The sequence below is a fragment of the Cricetulus griseus genome, chromosome 2 (genome assembly GCF_003668045.3).
Source record: "Cricetulus griseus strain 17A/GY chromosome 2, alternate assembly CriGri-PICRH-1.0, whole genome shotgun sequence".
In the NCBI taxonomy this organism is placed as follows: Eukaryota; Metazoa; Chordata; class Mammalia; order Rodentia; family Cricetidae; genus Cricetulus; species Cricetulus griseus.
This window is the reverse complement of record NC_048595.1, coordinates 297,887,586-297,905,706: the sequence shown is the minus strand read 5'-3', so window position 1 is coordinate 297,905,706 and position 18,121 is coordinate 297,887,586. Positions and strand designations below refer to the sequence as shown.

Sequence of the window (18,121 nt, the reverse complement as noted above, 5' to 3'; positions counted from 1 at the left end):
AACAAACCAAATTTACAGTAGCTATAAAAGTAAAATATTTGAGAATAAATGAACCAACTTAGAATAAAAGCATGGAAAGGTAGGTTCATAGATTGGAATAAATCATAATATTAAAATGTCCATGCTACAGGGGAGTAGCTTGGTCCTGCCTCAACTTGATGTGTCATGCTCTGTTGACTCCCATGTGAGGCCTGTCCCTTTCTGAATGGAGATGCAGGAGTGAATGGGGGTGGGTAAAAGGGAGGTGGAGGCTGGGAACAGGAGGAGAGGAGGAAGGAAAACTGTAATTGGTATGTAAAATAAATGAAAATAAATAAATAAACGTCCATGCTACTCAAAATGATCTCCAGATGCAATGTAGTTTCTGTCAGGGTGTGAACAACACTCCACAAAGAGCTAGCATTTTAATCAAACAGCTGAGCTCATTTTAATACCTGACTTCCAAATATATCACAGAGATAATGAAGACACTTAGACAGTGGAGAAGCATTCAGAGCCTACAGGTGTTCACCAAGGATGCTCAGCAAATGCACTAGAAACATGGAGCAAACTATAAGCAGCCTCTTCAACTCATGGTCTTAGGAAAACTGGATACCCACATGCAGAAACCACACCATGATCTCTCTGCAGATGTACACACCAATTCAAAAATTGACTAAAGACTTAAAAAGCAGATCTAAAACCATGAAACTATTGAGAGAAAAAATACATAACTACTTCAGACTCTTTACTGCTATGTTTAACGCAGTGCTGATCACAGGATCATGAAGTGGACACATTACTGTCCATCAACTGATGGAGAAAGAAAATATAGTACATATTCACAGTAGAATATTATTTGTTATTATATGTTTTTTTTTTGAGACAGGGTTTCTCTGTGTAGCTTTGGAGCCTATCCTGGCACTCGCTCTGGAGACCAGGCTGGCCCGAACTCAAAGGGATCTACCTGCTTCTGCCTCCGGAGTGCTGGGATTAAAGGCGTGCACCACCAATGCCAACAGCCCCTTCATTCAAGAGAGTTCGAACATAAAGCAAGGAGGGAACAGGTTCCACTTGTATTATCTGATTACCTAGACAAGCACTGTTGCTTAAACTATGAAAAATAAGTTAGATTCTGACTCTCTGAGAGAGATCACAGCTGGAGGAGGGAGATACAATCAAATGCACAGTGAAATGATTTGCGACTGACTGGCAGGTGTCCACCATTGTGATAGAACATTATGCTAAGATGTGTTACTTTTGTTTAATCTATGGAACATTTAAGGATGTAAAGATGTGTTGCTCTCGTTTATGCTGTATTTGCTTAACTCTGTGGAGCTGTGATTCTTAGCCTGTCGAAAACACCTGCTTGGTCTAATAAAGAGCTGAAACGCCGATGGCAAGGCAGGAGAAGGGATAGGTAGGACTGGCAGGCAGGAAAAATATATAGAAGGGGAAATCTGGGAGAAAAGAATCTGGGGATGAGGAAGGAAGGAGAAGGTATTCATAACTAAGAATAAGTCCCTGTGTGTGATTTATTTGGGAGCTGGTTGGTGGGCCCCTCAAAAGAGCCAAAAGAGTAAAGCATCACATAACACACCATGACTTAAGTTAGTAGCAGATACCAAAAAGAACAAAATAACTTCCAGAGGCTTATTGTAGAATATTATTTTAAGATGTGTTACATTTGTTTAATGATGCAAAGAAGTGTTGCATTCTTTCATGTTGCATTTGTTTAACTCTGTGAAGCTGTGTTACTTTGCTTGTCTAAAACACCTGATTGGTCTAATAAAGAGCTGAATGGTCACTAGCTAGGCAGGAGAAAGGACAGGCAGGGCTGGCAGGCAGAGAGAATAAAAGAGGGGGGATAATCTGGGAGGAAGGTCAAAGAGCAAGATAACAAGGAGAGGAGGATGCTAGGGGCCAGCCATTAGGCCACACAGCCAGCCACAGAGTAAGAGTGAAAGATTACAGAAGTAAGAAGAGGAAAAAACCCAGAGGCAAAAGGTAGATGGGATAATTTAAGAAAAGCTGGCTAGAAACAAGCTAAGCTAAGGCTGAGCATTCATACGTAAGAAGCCTCTGTGTATTTATTTGGGAGCTGGGTTGTGGGCCCTCCAAAGAGCCAAAAGAGTAAAGGGAGTAAAACAGCCAACATTTTGGTGTTTCAATGTGGGACCAGAGTCAAAAAAAAAAAAAAAAAAAAAAAAAAAAAAAAAAAAACCCTACAGAGAACTCTAGTAGTAGTATTTTTCTGAGAGGCAAAGTACAACAAAAAGGACTGGAGTATAATCCAATTCCTAGACCATAGTGGTGTCCCCCCAACTTCATTTAAAAGCCAGGTGTTAGTGATTAACTGAAACTTAGCTTCATCTCCCATTCTACAAGCATATGTGAAACTATTGCTTAAGTAGGTGTGTCAGAATCATTTAAATAAAAATGAAGAGCCTCAAATGTCAGTTTGGATTCCTGTTTCTACTTTTAGACTGAAATTCCCTTTACTTTGGGAATGTGTGAATTCTCTTTGGATTGTAAATTCAATGACTTGGAATTCCTGTGAACTACAGTAAAGAATTAGCAAATAATAAACCCCTCTGTAGACTGCATTTTTCTACGCTGGCAAGTTTTCACACATTTTGATACAATGGAATACGTAACTGTCAAAAATACAAAAATAGGATTTTTAATCAGAACACGATTTCTATCATTCAAGTGGTAGAGTCAAATACCTGTAACTTTGTAGAGAAATGCCATTTGAGCCCGAGAATACATTTTGCTGCATTATCAGATTAGCATGTATCTGCCCCACTGATGTCCTCCCTTCTCTAAAATTCTGGAACTCTTTACAGATTTATGGACTCCTAAGAGATTGTAAAGATGCTTGTACAGAGTTGTAGGAAGTGATGTGTTTTATGGTTACAATATACACTGTGAAAACAAACATTATCACAGATCACTTTCCATCCTTGAATGTGTCCTTTGTCCTCTAAGTGTCCCATATCAGATTAAATTCCTCTTTTCCAACTCCCATAACTTTTGGGCACAAAAATTCTGACATCTGGAGAAAATTTCTGGATATCAAATGGGAATATCCTGTCCATCAACTAGGCAAAGCTGCCACCTACTGGTCATTGTTTGAATCTGGTTTTCAGTGCTAAGTGGTGCTGTAATTGAGGAAGGTTTCCTTCTTTCAAAACTGCTAACAGCCAGATTTAAAGCAAAACATGTCATCTCGAAGGTAAATAAAATACAAGTTTTCACGAACCTTCCAATAAAATCATCCCTTTTCCCAGCATCCTTGTCCCAGGCAGTGATGTCAATGATCCCTCCTCTTTCTTCATAGAGATGGAAATCAAACTGCTCCCTCCACTGGGGATTCAAAGTTTTGGGCATAATCTGGAAAGGCAAAAAGTTATTGTATTATCAAAACAATTAAGTGCAAATTGTATTTAAAAATCAACTTGAAATACTACACAGAAAATCTTGCTAAGGGCAGTTTCAAACAAAGATTCTGGGTATACATGTACAATATTAGCTACCCAATCTTCTGCTTCTTAGTTTCTGAGTACACTTTTATGGATATGTCCAGAGAAAGCAGACAGTCAGAAGTAAGTCCTTGATTATCTTACACAGCAGATGAGAAATATGAAATACACAAGAAGGCAGCCTGTCAGTGAAATAAGTCATTCAGATGCTAGCATTTATTCTATTACAGTTACTGATGAAAGAAAGAACACATAGTCAGTTATCTTGTAGTAAAGGAAGGTGATAATTCCTAGAGTTCCCATTTTCCCTTTTATTTTCTATGCACATTGGTGTTTAACAGACAATGAATTATATTGAAGCAGAAGGAATAAACAAGTAGGTTTAGTTTACTTTGCATTTAGTATTTAGCATCACTGTGCTATTCCAATTTCCACACAGGGAAACTGCATGTGTGTGTTTTTCATGTTGAATAAACCACAAGGATAGCTAGACTGCAGTTTTGTGATTTTAAATAATCAGAGAAGACACTCAGTAAATCAATAAACAAAGTTACTAATATTAATGTACTATAAAATTCCATTTGTTTCTCTTGCCATTCATTTTTTTTAAAGCAGATAGTATGTAGTGGCCTTTTCTCTTTTTAATGTATGACAGAAAGATCCTTTGATGCAAAGAATTTGAAAGCAATGACATATGTGATGTGCAAAGGTAACGCAAATGAATCACAACTTTAAAGTTCATAATCTGAAATTAATCTGCAATAGATCATGGACAGAAAGATCAAAAGAGACACATGTCCATAGTGGGGTTCATATTTTATATCTAAAGAGCAGAACTATAAAACTAAGCCCAAATGAACATGCAAATTGTATTAATGACAGAAGAGAGAAGTGGTCATAGATATCTATTTTTGGAAAGAGTAGCTGTTTTAAAATTTGTTCTTAAGCTCCTGGTGAAAAATATACATGGTACTAGATGGATGCTATGACAATTCAAATGTTCTCTTCAGCTTAGATGAACTCCTATGGCATTTTGGAAATGTAGTTCATCTTTTATTTTATCAGGTGGTAAACATACTAACATTTAGATATTAGGATGGTCTTTCCCATATAACTTTATTCCAGCTAATAATTATGTCTAAATAGTCCATGTGGGCCTCCATAAGATTACAGTTGACCTGACCTAGTGAGAGGATGGAGACCCTAGTCGTAAAGCTGGGGAATCAGCATTACACTTAACCAAGCCCTCTGAATGTGGGTGCCAGCTAGGAGACCTGGGCAGTTTATGGGGTCTCTAATAGTGGAGCCAGTGTTTATCCCTAGATCACAAATGGTCTGGAAGCCCATTCCCTATGGAGGGATACTATTGCAGTCCAGATACACGAAAGAGGACCTAGGCTCTTCCCCAAAGGATGTGACAAACTTTGACGATCCCCTTGGAAGACCTCACTATCCTTGGGGAATGGCTGGGGGATGGGTTGGAGGAGTCAGTGGGGGGCATGGGAGGATGGGAGTGAGAGGGAACCGGGATTGATATGTAAAATAAAATTGTTTCTAAAATTTAAAAAACTGGAAAAAATTTACAAAAAAATTAAAAAAAAAGATTACCATACTGCCTGCTAGCAAAGCATACTGCCTATTAATGAATCAGTTTAGGTATATTTTGAATTACCTTAAGTACTGATGAAGACTTTCTGGGCTAGAAGGGAACTAGACATGGTGTGGATGCAAGATCCATGAAAACAAGTACATTAAAGGCAAGGAATTTTCACAAAAATAATCATTTATGTAATTGAGGATGGATGGAAACACTCATCCCAAGCTGTCTATGAATACCAGCTGTACAAACTGGAAGCAGTTGTAATTGGACATGACAAGATGTAGCTATCAGTAAGTCTTTGTCATTTCATAACTAACATGCTACTGATATTACTTAATATATTACCACTAAGAATAAAACTGTCATTCTACAAACATTACTACTGCTGCTGATCTCCCTTCTGCTTTTAGCATTTACTGTAGTTATGATGACAGCAGCATTTTAAGTCCTTGGTGTGTCTACCATACATACATTTAATTGCTTCAATAATTTGTTTTTGTAGGCATTATTTTGGTTCTCTTTCTGCAGAAGGGGAAATTGACACACAGAGGGATTAAGTAGTTGTGCTTTTGTACATGACTCAGCAACAGCAGGCAGGGGTTTGGCCCTTCCTTTCCTAAATACATGTTAAAATTTCTGTATATGACATGGCCATTGCAATTATGAACATACAACAGTTGTTCCTGCCTGCATTGGGGCCAGATGAAAGAAAATAAAGGAGAAAAAGCAAGTAAAAGAGGAAGGAAGGAGGAAAAGAAGGAAGGAGGGAAGGAAAGAAAGAAGGAAGGAAGGAAAGAAGGAAGGGAGGAAGGAAGGAAGGAAGGAAGGAAGCAAGGAAGGAAGGAAAAGAAGGACATGTTGTGGGGAATCAGTTTGGAAGAACCAAATGGTTGCCAGGAGGGTCAAAAGGAGAGAAGTGAATGTAATTGAAATACATTTTATTGAAGCATGATACAAAACTCAAAAGAATTATGATTAAGTAAAAATGAGAAACCAATTTTAAAACAACTTGGGTGTTGTATTGGCCAAAGTCAGATTGATTAACATGATGCAGTGTAATTTGGAAGACTTTCACTGCATGCAAAATAGTGTATGTATCACTGATGCCAGCAGCGCTGGTTCTGGTCAACTTCCTCAGCATTTCAGTTTGGGGATATTTTATACTCTTTCTGGGATATTGTTGGGTTTTTTTTTTTCTTTTAAACCTCACAAATGTGCAGAGAGCTGGTTCCTGGATAATAGATAAAGGCAGTGAGACAAAATAGCAGAGTGGTTCACTCAAGGCCACTTAGGACTTTGCTTCAGACATGATATTCCAAAGCTCCCATTTCAAAAGGCATCTGTTGTTCATATCTCCTGAAGCCTGGCTACTAACTGGTCAGCACCCTCCTAACAGTGACAGGAGCATAGAAGGATGGAGACCTACCTTGCTCTTGTACTTCTGATGCCCGAGCCGGAACTTCACATAGGGATCACTCAGCCCGTTGGAATCCATTGCTTTGAGGTCTCGGCCCTCAATCAAGGTGATGCTAACGATTCCTCTCCACAGGTGTGATTTCCTGTGCTGGTCTGACAGACGTAAGCTTTGAGTCTGAAACTGTGACAAAGGAAAAGTACGTTAGCTTATTGTGTTTTAGCTCCAAGCTCTCAGGTACCCTTGCTCTTTGTCCTGGTATAGTTTTCCAAAGAATAGAAGTTAGTCAACTATTGCTTAAAGAAAAAAAAATTATGGAATATTATGTATTGATTATGAAATTATTAACAGGCTATGAAATTATCATCTCATGATATATTTGTTATGTTTGAGGAATACTCAAGCACTACAGCTTCTTGGTTCCTGAAATTAAGAGATATAGATATGCCTGTGTCAAAATGTCTAAAATAAATATCAAAGACCACAGCTGTACTGCTCTATTTAATTTTTAAAGTTTTAAGGTTTAAGAGTCATTTTTCTATGTTAAAATGGATTTTGCAGATGGATTTTTGCTGAAAGATCAGTTGCAAGTTAGACTTAGAAAATTTTAAAACTGTCTTACTATCTTAGGGGATTAAGTGATTTTCTAAAGAACTATTTAAAGGATCAGAGAATATAAAACTAAACAATATGCTTACCCAGACATCTTGCTTTTGTCTGGAACTTGTGTCATGAATAGTTACAATTATTTATAAGTTAAAATGTGATTTACATTGGTATGCTTCTAGATTTTTCCCTCATTCTGTTGCATGAACATTCTCTAATAATTTCTAATATGTTCAATTCTAGATCAACATTCAGTCCAGTGAACAAAATCAAAATTATTTTAAATTAGTGAATATACTAAAATATCCACATGGTTTTAATAAAATTGAATGACACTTAAACTAGAGGAAGAGCAGTAACAGTAAACATGATCCATCTGGATTCAGTATCGTATTAAGAACTGCTATAGAATTATTGTTTCTGTTGAGGGTGTTCAACCCACTTACAGTTGTACCGTGAAAAAATTCAGTTCTCCCTATGCAAATCATAGGTTATCTGTACTGATGCCAAATCCTTTCTACATCAACCTCATGAGCTTACAAACTGCCTTGTTCATGCCTCCTCCCTTTTTTACTCCCAGAGCTTCTCTATACCATAGTGATACCATGGACAGTTGCACATGTGCTCATTGAAAGTTATGTATTTCAAGGTGGTTTTATCAGGAAAACAGACACTGCATGCTTCAAGGACAACAGTTCTAGTGCTAGCAATATTTTAATGAAAATCTTTGTAAACAACACTTGTTCAACAGCAAATTTTGGCCATTGGTTCTGTCTTATTTACATGTTAATAATACGCCTCACCTGTGAGCCTCAAGAGTAGTGTTCAAATGAGTTCTGACAGACACAAGAAGTCTGGGAAAGTGCATGCAAGTTCCACAGAATCCTGCCTACTTCATGAGGGTGCCTTTTCTCCATCTGTGCCACACACTGGGTTTCCACACTGGATTTTGTTTGAACAAAGCATTTCTCAAAAATAATTGTTTAGAATTCATTGCACCAAAGACTAAGGGTTGTTCTTTGATTTAGAGTTGTATTGTCATGTCAGTGGATTATTTTTGTTAGTGCCGGGCATTGAACCTGGGACCTCTTGCATGTAGGCAAGCATTCTATCACTGAACTACCTTGTCACTATATTCTGATTGGTTGGTTGATTGATTAAACAACTGATATTGAGATTGTCCCTAACAGCATCACTTAGAGAGGATTCTAAACTTTGGCTAAGAAAGCTTTGTTGAGAAGTATGATTGGCAAAGGAGGAAAACAAATGTTACAACAGTAAGAAGGCAATTTTGTTAGTAAAAACTACATGAATTAATGACTGCCAATTCATATGGAGCTTCAAAATTTAAAAGTAGGCATATGTACACTGTAGCATTTGGCTTCAACTAAAACTCTACATAGAAAATCAAAGACTGGGCCTCTGTTTAGTGATTTTTAATTGAGGCGCAGAGTGTTGAACTACTAAATGGTGGGTGTCTGACTAGAACTGTGAGTTTCTGGGTTTTAATTTTGATGTTTTCTCAAAATAAGTGTTAGATCAGACACTGTCTTACATTTTTAAAGATAATAATGATTTAAACATATAAACAAAAAATTCATTTAAATTTATTGTTGCTAAAGAGATAAGTTTCCCTAGTAAACAAGGAGGACCCTAGAAGAGACAAACTTTGTCCCGTGGAGAAGGGGAAAGGGTCACCATCCCCTGAGTAAATTGAGAGCATGGGAAGAGGGGGGAGGCGGCTACAAGACTGACAGCTTGTGATAAAGCAAAATATCATGTCCATAACAATTAAAATAGAAACTAAAATGGATTTGGAGAAGAAGCGCAATAAAGGCTAGGGAATAAACAGTCAACTTTAAAGCAAGTAAAAATAAAGAGTGCTAAGGTGAAAAAAAAAAGAGATGTTTCCAGTAGAGGATATTCTATATGGTGAACTGAGAGAATAAGATCATGTGCTTTATCATTATAGACAGTGAACTGAAGGATGCTTTCTCCTACACACTCTGCAGAAGCCGGGGACTTCCCAGTCACAGCCAAAGTGATATGGGATACCATGTTAGCTGCACATCAGCAGCTAAAGATGCCGAGATGTTTTTTTCCACTATAGGACATCTGAAACCTACACCTGTTATTCTTATTCCTACTATATCTTTCTTTTTTTCCATGAGAACAGAAATAAGTGAGGAGGAAAAAGCACGTTTTCCATGGAGGATCTACCAAATGCCTTCTTTACAAAGAAATGCTTTCTTAGAAACTAGAAGGCTATTTCATAAGCAACACAGGAAACAGAAAGGGGGAGAGCAAACTTTGAAAAAACAGTTAACCATAGTCTGAATTAAGGTGACCTGTGTAGCATGCTAACAAGAACACAACAGGTTCAGGTTCTGAAGATGATCAGAGTTTTTTTTGTTTGTTTGTTTGTTTGTTTTTTTGAGACAGGGTTTCTCTGAGGCTTTGGAGGCTGTCCTGGAACTAGCTCTTGTGGACCAGGCTGGTCTCGAACTCACAGAGATCCGCCTACCTCTGCCTCCCAAGTGCTGGGAGTAAAGGCGTGTGCCACCAAGGGATTTTTTTCTTCAATAACTAGTGTTCAAAATGGCATATTTCTCACAAGAAACTACAATTCACCAGAGATTTAATTGGGTAAGTTCATAATTTGAGTAAACAGCATAGTCACTAAACATACATATTTAGTTTTGGCCATGAGATTTGGAAAGTTAATAACAGTACAAGGTAAAGGAGGAAGGTTAGACAGTCAAGATTAGCAAAATGAAGGCACTGAGCCCAACTGGTCTTTACAACTGTGCATTTTTAATCCATACATGTAATTAATGACTGACTGAAAATATTCAAAAACACTTTCGTACTGAACATTTACATAACGTTTCCTGTCATTACTCTCTAATAATGTGGTATGACAGCTAGCTACATAGCATTTATGCTGCAGTAGTTATTTTAAACAATCTAGGAAGATTTAAAGTATGGGTTATAAAAACCACACAAGTTTGATTTCTGGACTTGTTTTGTATTCAGAGGGAGTAGTTGAAATGGTTTTCCTACCCAACCACCACACACTAAAAGAAAACTATAATCACATCTTTCTAGAAATTTCCGTGTGATTTTGGCATGTTGGCCCCCTTCTTGGATTTACTTTTCTTGGTTTTCAAAATGGTTATCTATAGTACTGTGTAGAATGAGAACACCCTTCAGTGTACATGCAGGAGGAACATGTACAAACCTATGTTTCATTAACCACAGCAGCCTCGCTTTCCTTTAGTTCACCATTCCTACCTGCTTTTAAAACCTACCTGCTTTTGAGGGAACTCATCAAAGTGTTGGTGATGAGCAGAAAGCCAAAACTAAAAGCATTCTGAGACCTACTAATACTGATGCCCCATGGTACCTTTTGTCACTTACTCCCTACTAACACTGATGTCCCATGGAACCTTAGGTCATTTGCTTTCTACTAACACTGATGTCACATGGTACCTATGGTTACTTACTCTCTAGTAACACTGATGTTCCAGGGTACCTTTGGTCACTTACTTTCTATTAACACTGATGTCACATGGTAGCTGTTGTTGCTTGCTCTGCCTCAGAAATCCACTTCCTCTATACAGTGTATTTATGAGAATATGTGGTCTACTGAATAAGACATCAGTGCTACCTGGGAACTTATCAGAAATTGAAGGTCTTCAGTCCTCTTATTGTTCAGTGGCAGCAGACACTGAGGGTTGGGCTCAGCTTTAGCTTAATCAGCCCACTAGGTAGTTCTGAAGGTCCTCAAATGTAAGAGATGCTATTTTAAGCATTGCATCATTCATATTCACACTGGACATCACCTGTGTTCTATCACCTATTATTAATTTATATACTCATAAATATCTTTCACCATTCACCTGGCATGGATATACTTATACTTTTAAAGTCTTTAGTACTGCTTTTAAATGCACTGGTCAACAAAGCATCTTATTCAGAATATTTGGACAATTTAGAGTGAAGTAGATGCCTAGTGAGCAATTATGAAAATTTTATTTATTTGTTACCTCCCTTTATTAATATTTTTCTCATAGAATGAGTCTAAACCATACATATTTATTGAAGTGCTAAAAATCACTAGCCAAAACTACTTATTGAGCAGCTAACAGGAAGGAGTAATGAACACATCTGTGGTTGGATATTTAAGGTGTTGTTCTCAGAAAAGTACTTGCTAAATCAGAATTCTATTTGGCAAAGAATGAAAAGAGGAGGGAAGAATAAGAGGGTGGCATAACTCTGCTTGGAAGCCAACATCCACAAGTGACAAGTAATGAGGGAAATAATCCCTTAGTTTTAAAGGCATGAGATCTCAAATTTTAGCAGGAAGATTGTTTAAAATCTTGGGCCTGATCCTAACTGGATCTGATTCAGTCAGGGAGGTTGAAGAACTGAATCTTTATCAATGCACTCTGTGTTCTCCTACCCATCAGCACTCAAGGACCACAGACATCAGAAACATTCATCCAATTTTAGAACTAATATAGAAGAATGTCAACAAAGTCTGAAGCAATCAGTCAAAAATATATAGCTTTAGTAGGATTTTAGGACTAATTAGTTGGCACTTTAAAGAGAATGTTAGTTTACTCTTTTCCTTTTTTGGAAAATAAATCCAAGAATATGCAATTCGTTCATGTGTCTAAAGTATTCTGATAGGAAGTGGTTTTCAGAACTGACATCACCTCGGTATACACAATTCATTTAAGCAGAGCAAGCCAATGAAATAATTGGAGGAACTCTCTTGGGCTTCTTGCAATAAGGACTCACAACCTCTGCTCTGCTGAAGCCAAGGACAGGGAGAGCAGGTTGTGTTCATCTCAATGGGATGAATGGTTAGAGGTCTAATTTTTTTTAAACAGCATGTAGCATTAAATTTTTAAAAGTTGACCTTGATTTTCAAGTCACTTTTCTAAGTGTCTTTGTAGTACAGTGAAGATGAGCACCAATGCTACTTCGTTTTCATTAGGGTGCCGTTGTCTAGCAAGAATTATAGGGTGATGGATCCTGCTTAATAGTTTCAGTGTTTTGTTAACAGATCAGGAAGAATTTTTTTTCAACAAATCTGATACGATAAAATTTTTGGAGATTTTTTTTTCAATGTGGAAACAGAGATAGGCTAAAGAAAAATAAATGTTACATGGGCAACAATAATTGATTGTGTTCATCTTTCATATCAGCATTGAATCTTATGAATTTCTTAAAAATATCTAAATTAATGGAGATCTGTTCCACTTATTTTTGTGTCTTTGCCATTCACAAGAGCAACGAAAGGAAACAAAAAACGTCACAGAGATCACTCCTCTCATGACACCACAGACAGGCAGTGGGAGGCAGGACAAGAAATGGCTGAACAAGGAACTCTAGAGGGAAATTACCATGGTGGGGCAGTGGGGTGATATTTAAGATTTAGGCAATTGCTAGGAAGAGTTTCCAAGCAACAGTGTATAAGGAGAGGAGAGGATCAGCCTTAGGCACATCACCCAGAGGGGGACTGAATCAGGACAGTCTGAAGCAGGGGTTAGGTTACATTGGAAGAGAAGCTTAGCAAACATCTACTAGAGTGGAGTCTCACACCCTGTTTTTCATGACAAGCATCTTGCCAAGACAGAGATTTATAATTTGGGATTGCTTATCTGTTATCCACACCACCTCTTTAAATGTAGAGTCTTAAATGTTTATGACATGAAGAGATTGATTGTTACAAGTTTTCAAATGGTTTTGGCTTTCATATAGATGGAACACTCTCTGGTTATAGATTATCGAGAATGGCTAATTAGAGGCTTAAATGAAATAAGCCAGCTGCCACTGCCTTAAGTGCGTTATTCAGTGCTGATTAAGCAGATGCACACTGTTTGTGTATTGTCCTCTAACATCTACCAGTAAAGTACACTCTGCTGTATAGATTGCAGATGCATTTATATTCTCATTGAAGTTAATAAGAGTTACTAATTACATTCTTTAAAATCCCAAATAGTATTAGAATATATCCCCTCAGTCTAGATCCAGCTTAAAAAAATAAAAGCAAAACCCATCTGTGTAGATGTAGCATATGACTGAGGAAACAGACCAATCTACTCTCTGATAAGTACAATGATCCTTGGGCTTTGTTACCCTGATTGTGTTACCTAATCCTTCCAAATGAGACACAGACCCTACAAGACTAAAGAGAAAGCATGGCTCATGTGCCTACTATGAGCCATGTAAGAGTCAGCCTTTTCTATATTTTTCAGCACAAAGGTGAGACATGCTTTTCTTTAATCAAATGGTCCATAGGCCACAACAAAGAAAAATAATGCCAGCCTAAGATGACTGTTTTATGCTGCAAAAACTGGGCAGTGGAGCAAGCAAGTTTCAACTTAATCAAGACACAGGCATGCTCTGTCCTCCTGTTTTCCTAAAGTGTTTACTCCAGTGATGCAGCTGGATGATTGAGGCTAACAAGCAGATTTGTTCTGCAGTTATCTGTTTTCTAAAGGCACGATAGCTTTGTGTAGCCTGGTGCAAAGTGTCTTCCTGATAACAAAACTCCAAACACTCTTCTTGAAGATGATTCACAGCCACTGAGGGCCTCAGAGAAACTGCTGGATTTCATCCTTCAATTTTCTCTCCTTGCTTCTTGATACAATGTATGCTGCCAGGAATTTAATTATGTTATAAGGTGTTTTAGCATCCACTCTAAGTTTGTGGCCAAATAGATCTCAAACCCTTATTGTGAAGTTCAATGTACATCCCAATTGAAAACCATCATATATATTTTAACCATATCTCAATATTAAAACATCTACATATATATACCAGTGATACAGGAAAGAAAAATAATAGTCCTTAATTTGACTTACAAGGCTTTTCTTTAAAAAGCTTAAATGAAAATTTATAAATATTTCAAGAGTCTTATTTTCATATCTAAAATGGAAATGATCTGTGACCTTTTGGGGGGCTATAATATATACTTAATTTTTAATAATGTGAGTGCTAGCACATGGTCACACTCTTGTTTTACTCAGTGTTAGTCAGTGCCTCTTCCCCTTTGCTGAAATCTTTCAGCTAACACACTTCTGCTTGACCTGACTATAAGACACACCCTGATGTCATTCTGCACTGTTCTGCCTTTTCTGTCATAAATCTTTCCTCCATTTTTATGTTTGTTTAGGCAGATCCCTGATCTTTCCATTAAAGATATTTAATCCACTATAGTGCTTTTGTAATATGGTTTCTTCAGTTAAGTCTTCTTTCAGAATCTTGATGTCTGCTCAGTGGAAATCACTGGGAAGAAACAGAAGCATGGAAAACTTGTGAAAGAAATGAAGACATAGAAGCAAGCTAAACATGTTCTAAATGACCCTTATTTCATTGGAAGCTAAATGTCTATAATAAAAATCTGACTTAATTACAGTAATCTGATTTGAGTTCCCATAATTTGTATTGTTTTCAGGAAAAACATGGTAATTGCTATACTCACTGTGTAATGCTCTGTCCCGAGATACACTGTCCTGATGAATTCTAGATATTCTTTTGGGTAATTAGAATACCTCTGTGTCACTTTTGTCTTTAATTTCCATTATTTTGCTTTCAAAAAATGAAATATAAGTACGACTGGTATTCCAACTGAGTAAGCTCTCACGGGGATCTGGATTGGCTCAATATAACTAACTTGTCACCTCTGGAACACACAAATGATAAGTTTCTTTCCTGACAAAACGTATGTGTACCCTTTTTCTTTCTTTTACTAATCTTATTTAAGAGTTATTTTAAATGATCTGTGTGCATGCATGCATGTGTGTGTGTGTGTGTGTGTGTGTGAGCATGTGAGCATGTGAATGTTTGTGCATGTGAGCATGTGAGCATATGAGCATGTGAATGTGTGTGCATGTGAGCATGTGAACATGAATGTATGTGTGTATGTGAACATGTGAGCATTTGAGCATGTGTGTGTGCATGTGAACATGTGTACATGTGTGCATGTAAGCATGTGAGTGTATGACTGTGTGAGCATGTGTACATGCAAGCATGTAAGTGTTTGTGCATGTGAGCCTTGAGTGGGTGAACATGTGAACATGTGTGCAAGTGAGCATGTGAGAATATGAGTATGTGAGTATGTGGTGTGTGAGTGTATACACATGTGTGCATGTGAGCCTGTGAGCATGTGTGTGTGTATGCATGTAAGTGTGTGTGCATGTGAGCATGTGTGTGCATGTGAGCATGTGTGCATGTGAGTGTGTTAGCATGTGTGCATGCAAGCATTTGTGCATGTGAGCCTGTGAGTGTGTGATCATGTGAATATGTGTGCATGTGAGCTGTGAGCATGTGAACGTGTGTGTATGTAAGCATGTGAGTGTATGTACATGTGTGCATGTGAGCATGTGAGCATTGAGCATATGTGCATGTGAGAGTGTATACATGTTAGCATGCAAGGACAGTCTCTGAAGGAGACAAGAGGGGTTTGGTCTTCTGGAACTGTTGTTACTGGTGGTTGTGAGCTGTGGGACTTGAGTGTTGGGAAATAATCATTAATTCTCTACAAAAGGATTACATGTTCTTAACTACTTCTATTCAGCCCTATTTTATTAAATTTTTCAAGATAACTTTTACTTTTTGAGATGATAATATAACTAAACTATTTCCTCCTTTTTTTCTTCCCCCATACCCTCCCATGTGACCCAATTCTCTCTCAAATCCATGGAATCTTTTTCTTTAATTGATGGTGTGTGTGTGTGTGTGTGTGTGTGTGTGTTTGCATGCATATGTGTGTATAAATATTCCTAAATATATAAATATAACCTTCTCAGTCCCTATAATGTTAACTTCTATGTCTATGTATGTTTTCAAGGCTAACCATGTGCTATTGGATAACCCATTAGGGGCTCTCTTCGAGGGAAGAGGATTTCTCCAGCTGTCAGCATTCCTTAGTTGCCTGTAGTTCTTTGTCTTGGGTTGAAACCTCATGATCATCACCTGGCCAATTTGGTTGTCTGTTGGCCCCATACTTATTCAGGTCATGTTTAGGCAGCTCTGTTGGTGAGGCTTCATATGTGTAGCTTCTGACATTTCTAGGAGATACAATCTCACAGCAAACTCCAGTCCTTTGGCTCTTACAATTTCCTTTCTTCTGCAGTGATCCTGAGCCTTAGGTATTGGATTGGGTAGGTATCATTTGAACTAGGTTCCATAACTCTGCAATTTGATTGCTTGTGGTTTTCTTTGATGGTCGCCATATGTTGCAGAGGATTATACTTCTCTGGTTAGGCCCTGGAGAAGATGGCTTTTATAAACTTTAATAGTTACCTTACAAATGAATGAGTGTTTTCATAGCATTTTTCATACTGCACACTCTATGTTAAGATTTTATACAAGCTTTTTGGAGTTCTTTTGCATATTTGAACATGTCCAGGGAAAACATCTTTTCAAATGTGTATCTAAAATGTTTATGAAAATACTAATAGTTTATGGGCAGATACTCATGGGGTCATTTGTCAGAGTGACTTTTGACGTGAATATGTGAGATATTTCTCATCCTAACTAGACTTGATTACTTATTATCGGTTTTTGTAAATGGAATGTCAAACAAGCAACTCTTCAGTACATGAGAGACTATTTATGTAGCACATTTCCTTGGTCAGAAACCCAAATGGAAGCCCTGCTACTACTTATTCTTCCAAACGTTTATTTCTATGCATTCATAAAAAGAAGAATGTTGCTCCTGACCACATCCTTAGGGTTCTTCAGGGAGATGACATCACTGTTCTGGGTCTTAGTTTCCTCATTGAGAGAATACATGTCTCTTAAAGAGTTTGTCTTTTTTTTCAATTAATCTGCAATTACTTAGTGTTGTGTGCCCAAAAGAGATCTTACCACTGTTTCTTGGGTGCCAAAAAAGCTATAATTTAAACCTACACATTTGTTCTAAAATCAGATACTTCAAGAAATGGAGAAAGATTATTGAGAAATATTGAGAGAAGAAAGAAGGGAGCCAAGTGGAAAGCACTGATAAGTGGAAGACTAATTTGGGAACAACAAAGCAGAAGGAATGAGCCCCTTAGAAGGGAACATGGAAAAGGCGGTAATTACAGAGTTGGTCCTAGCAGTGACTCTTGACTTGAAATTACTTGTCTGCATGTTTGCAGAGCAGAGAACAAACTCAACACTGAGTGAGTGTCCCAAATTCTGCTCTCAAATAAGCAAAAGTCTCCTCCCAGTGAGGATTCAATAGAGGCCAGCCTCTACATTCATGAATATACATGAACACATAAGAGAAACAATTATTATTTTGGCAAACGTACAGAGTAACTTTAGTGAAGGCAGCTTCTGTAAAGGGGGTAGAAAAGAGACAGCACACTATAATCATTCAACAGGCTCTCAATAAGGAAGAGCTGCAAAAAAGGTGTGTGTGTGTGTGTGTGTGTGTGTGTGTGTGTGTGTCTGTGTGTGTCTGTGTGTGTGTGTCTGTGTGTGTGTGTTGGAGCAGGAGGATAAGTATCTGTGGCTTATACTGATTCACTGGCCAGCACCTGACTTACAGTGGAACTGACAACATGCTGAAGCATTATTGCAACAGATCTCAAAATTCTAAATGGAAAATGTACTTTTTGAATACAAGTGATTTGAAAACACAAAAGGAAAATAGCAAGGACTTAAAAATGTAACATTTTCCCTGCAGTGTCTAGTGTTACAAAATCATTGTCTAAATGGTTGTTTTCATTTCCCTTTTCTTTGTTTTAATGAAAGAGAAATTTAGACCCAGAGATATACACACAGGGAGAATGTCATATGATGCCTGGAATAGTAGTAGCACAGTAGAAAATCTACAGAGAGCTAGGAGAAAAAGTCCCCCAAAGAAAAATGGCTCTACTCACACACCGCTTTGCATCTTTGCCTCCAGAACAGTGAGACAATACATTCTGCTTATAAGATACTGTGTTCTCAGCTTAGTTACAAGAATCTTGGAGAATTATTGTAAAAGGTAACAATGGAATTTGTTTTGGGATTTTTCTAATGGCATAC

General features: G+C 37.6%; 1 protein-coding gene across 5 annotated transcripts in view; it reads right to left on the bottom strand.

Moving 5' to 3' along the window:
* Positions 1–18,121, bottom strand: part of Mctp1 (multiple C2 and transmembrane domain containing 1) — a 551,176-nt gene that overhangs the window by 188,960 nt on the left and 344,095 nt on the right. For all 5 annotated transcript variants that reach the window (XM_035440464.1, XM_027401826.2, XM_027401829.2 and 2 more), the window contains 2 exons: positions 6,491–6,661; positions 3,245–3,375 (listed from right to left, as the gene is read on the bottom strand). In XM_035440464.1, coding sequence (XP_035296355.1) covers positions 3,245–3,375; positions 6,491–6,661 — 302 coding nt within the window. The remainder of the gene's footprint in view (positions 1–3,244; positions 3,376–6,490; positions 6,662–18,121) is intronic.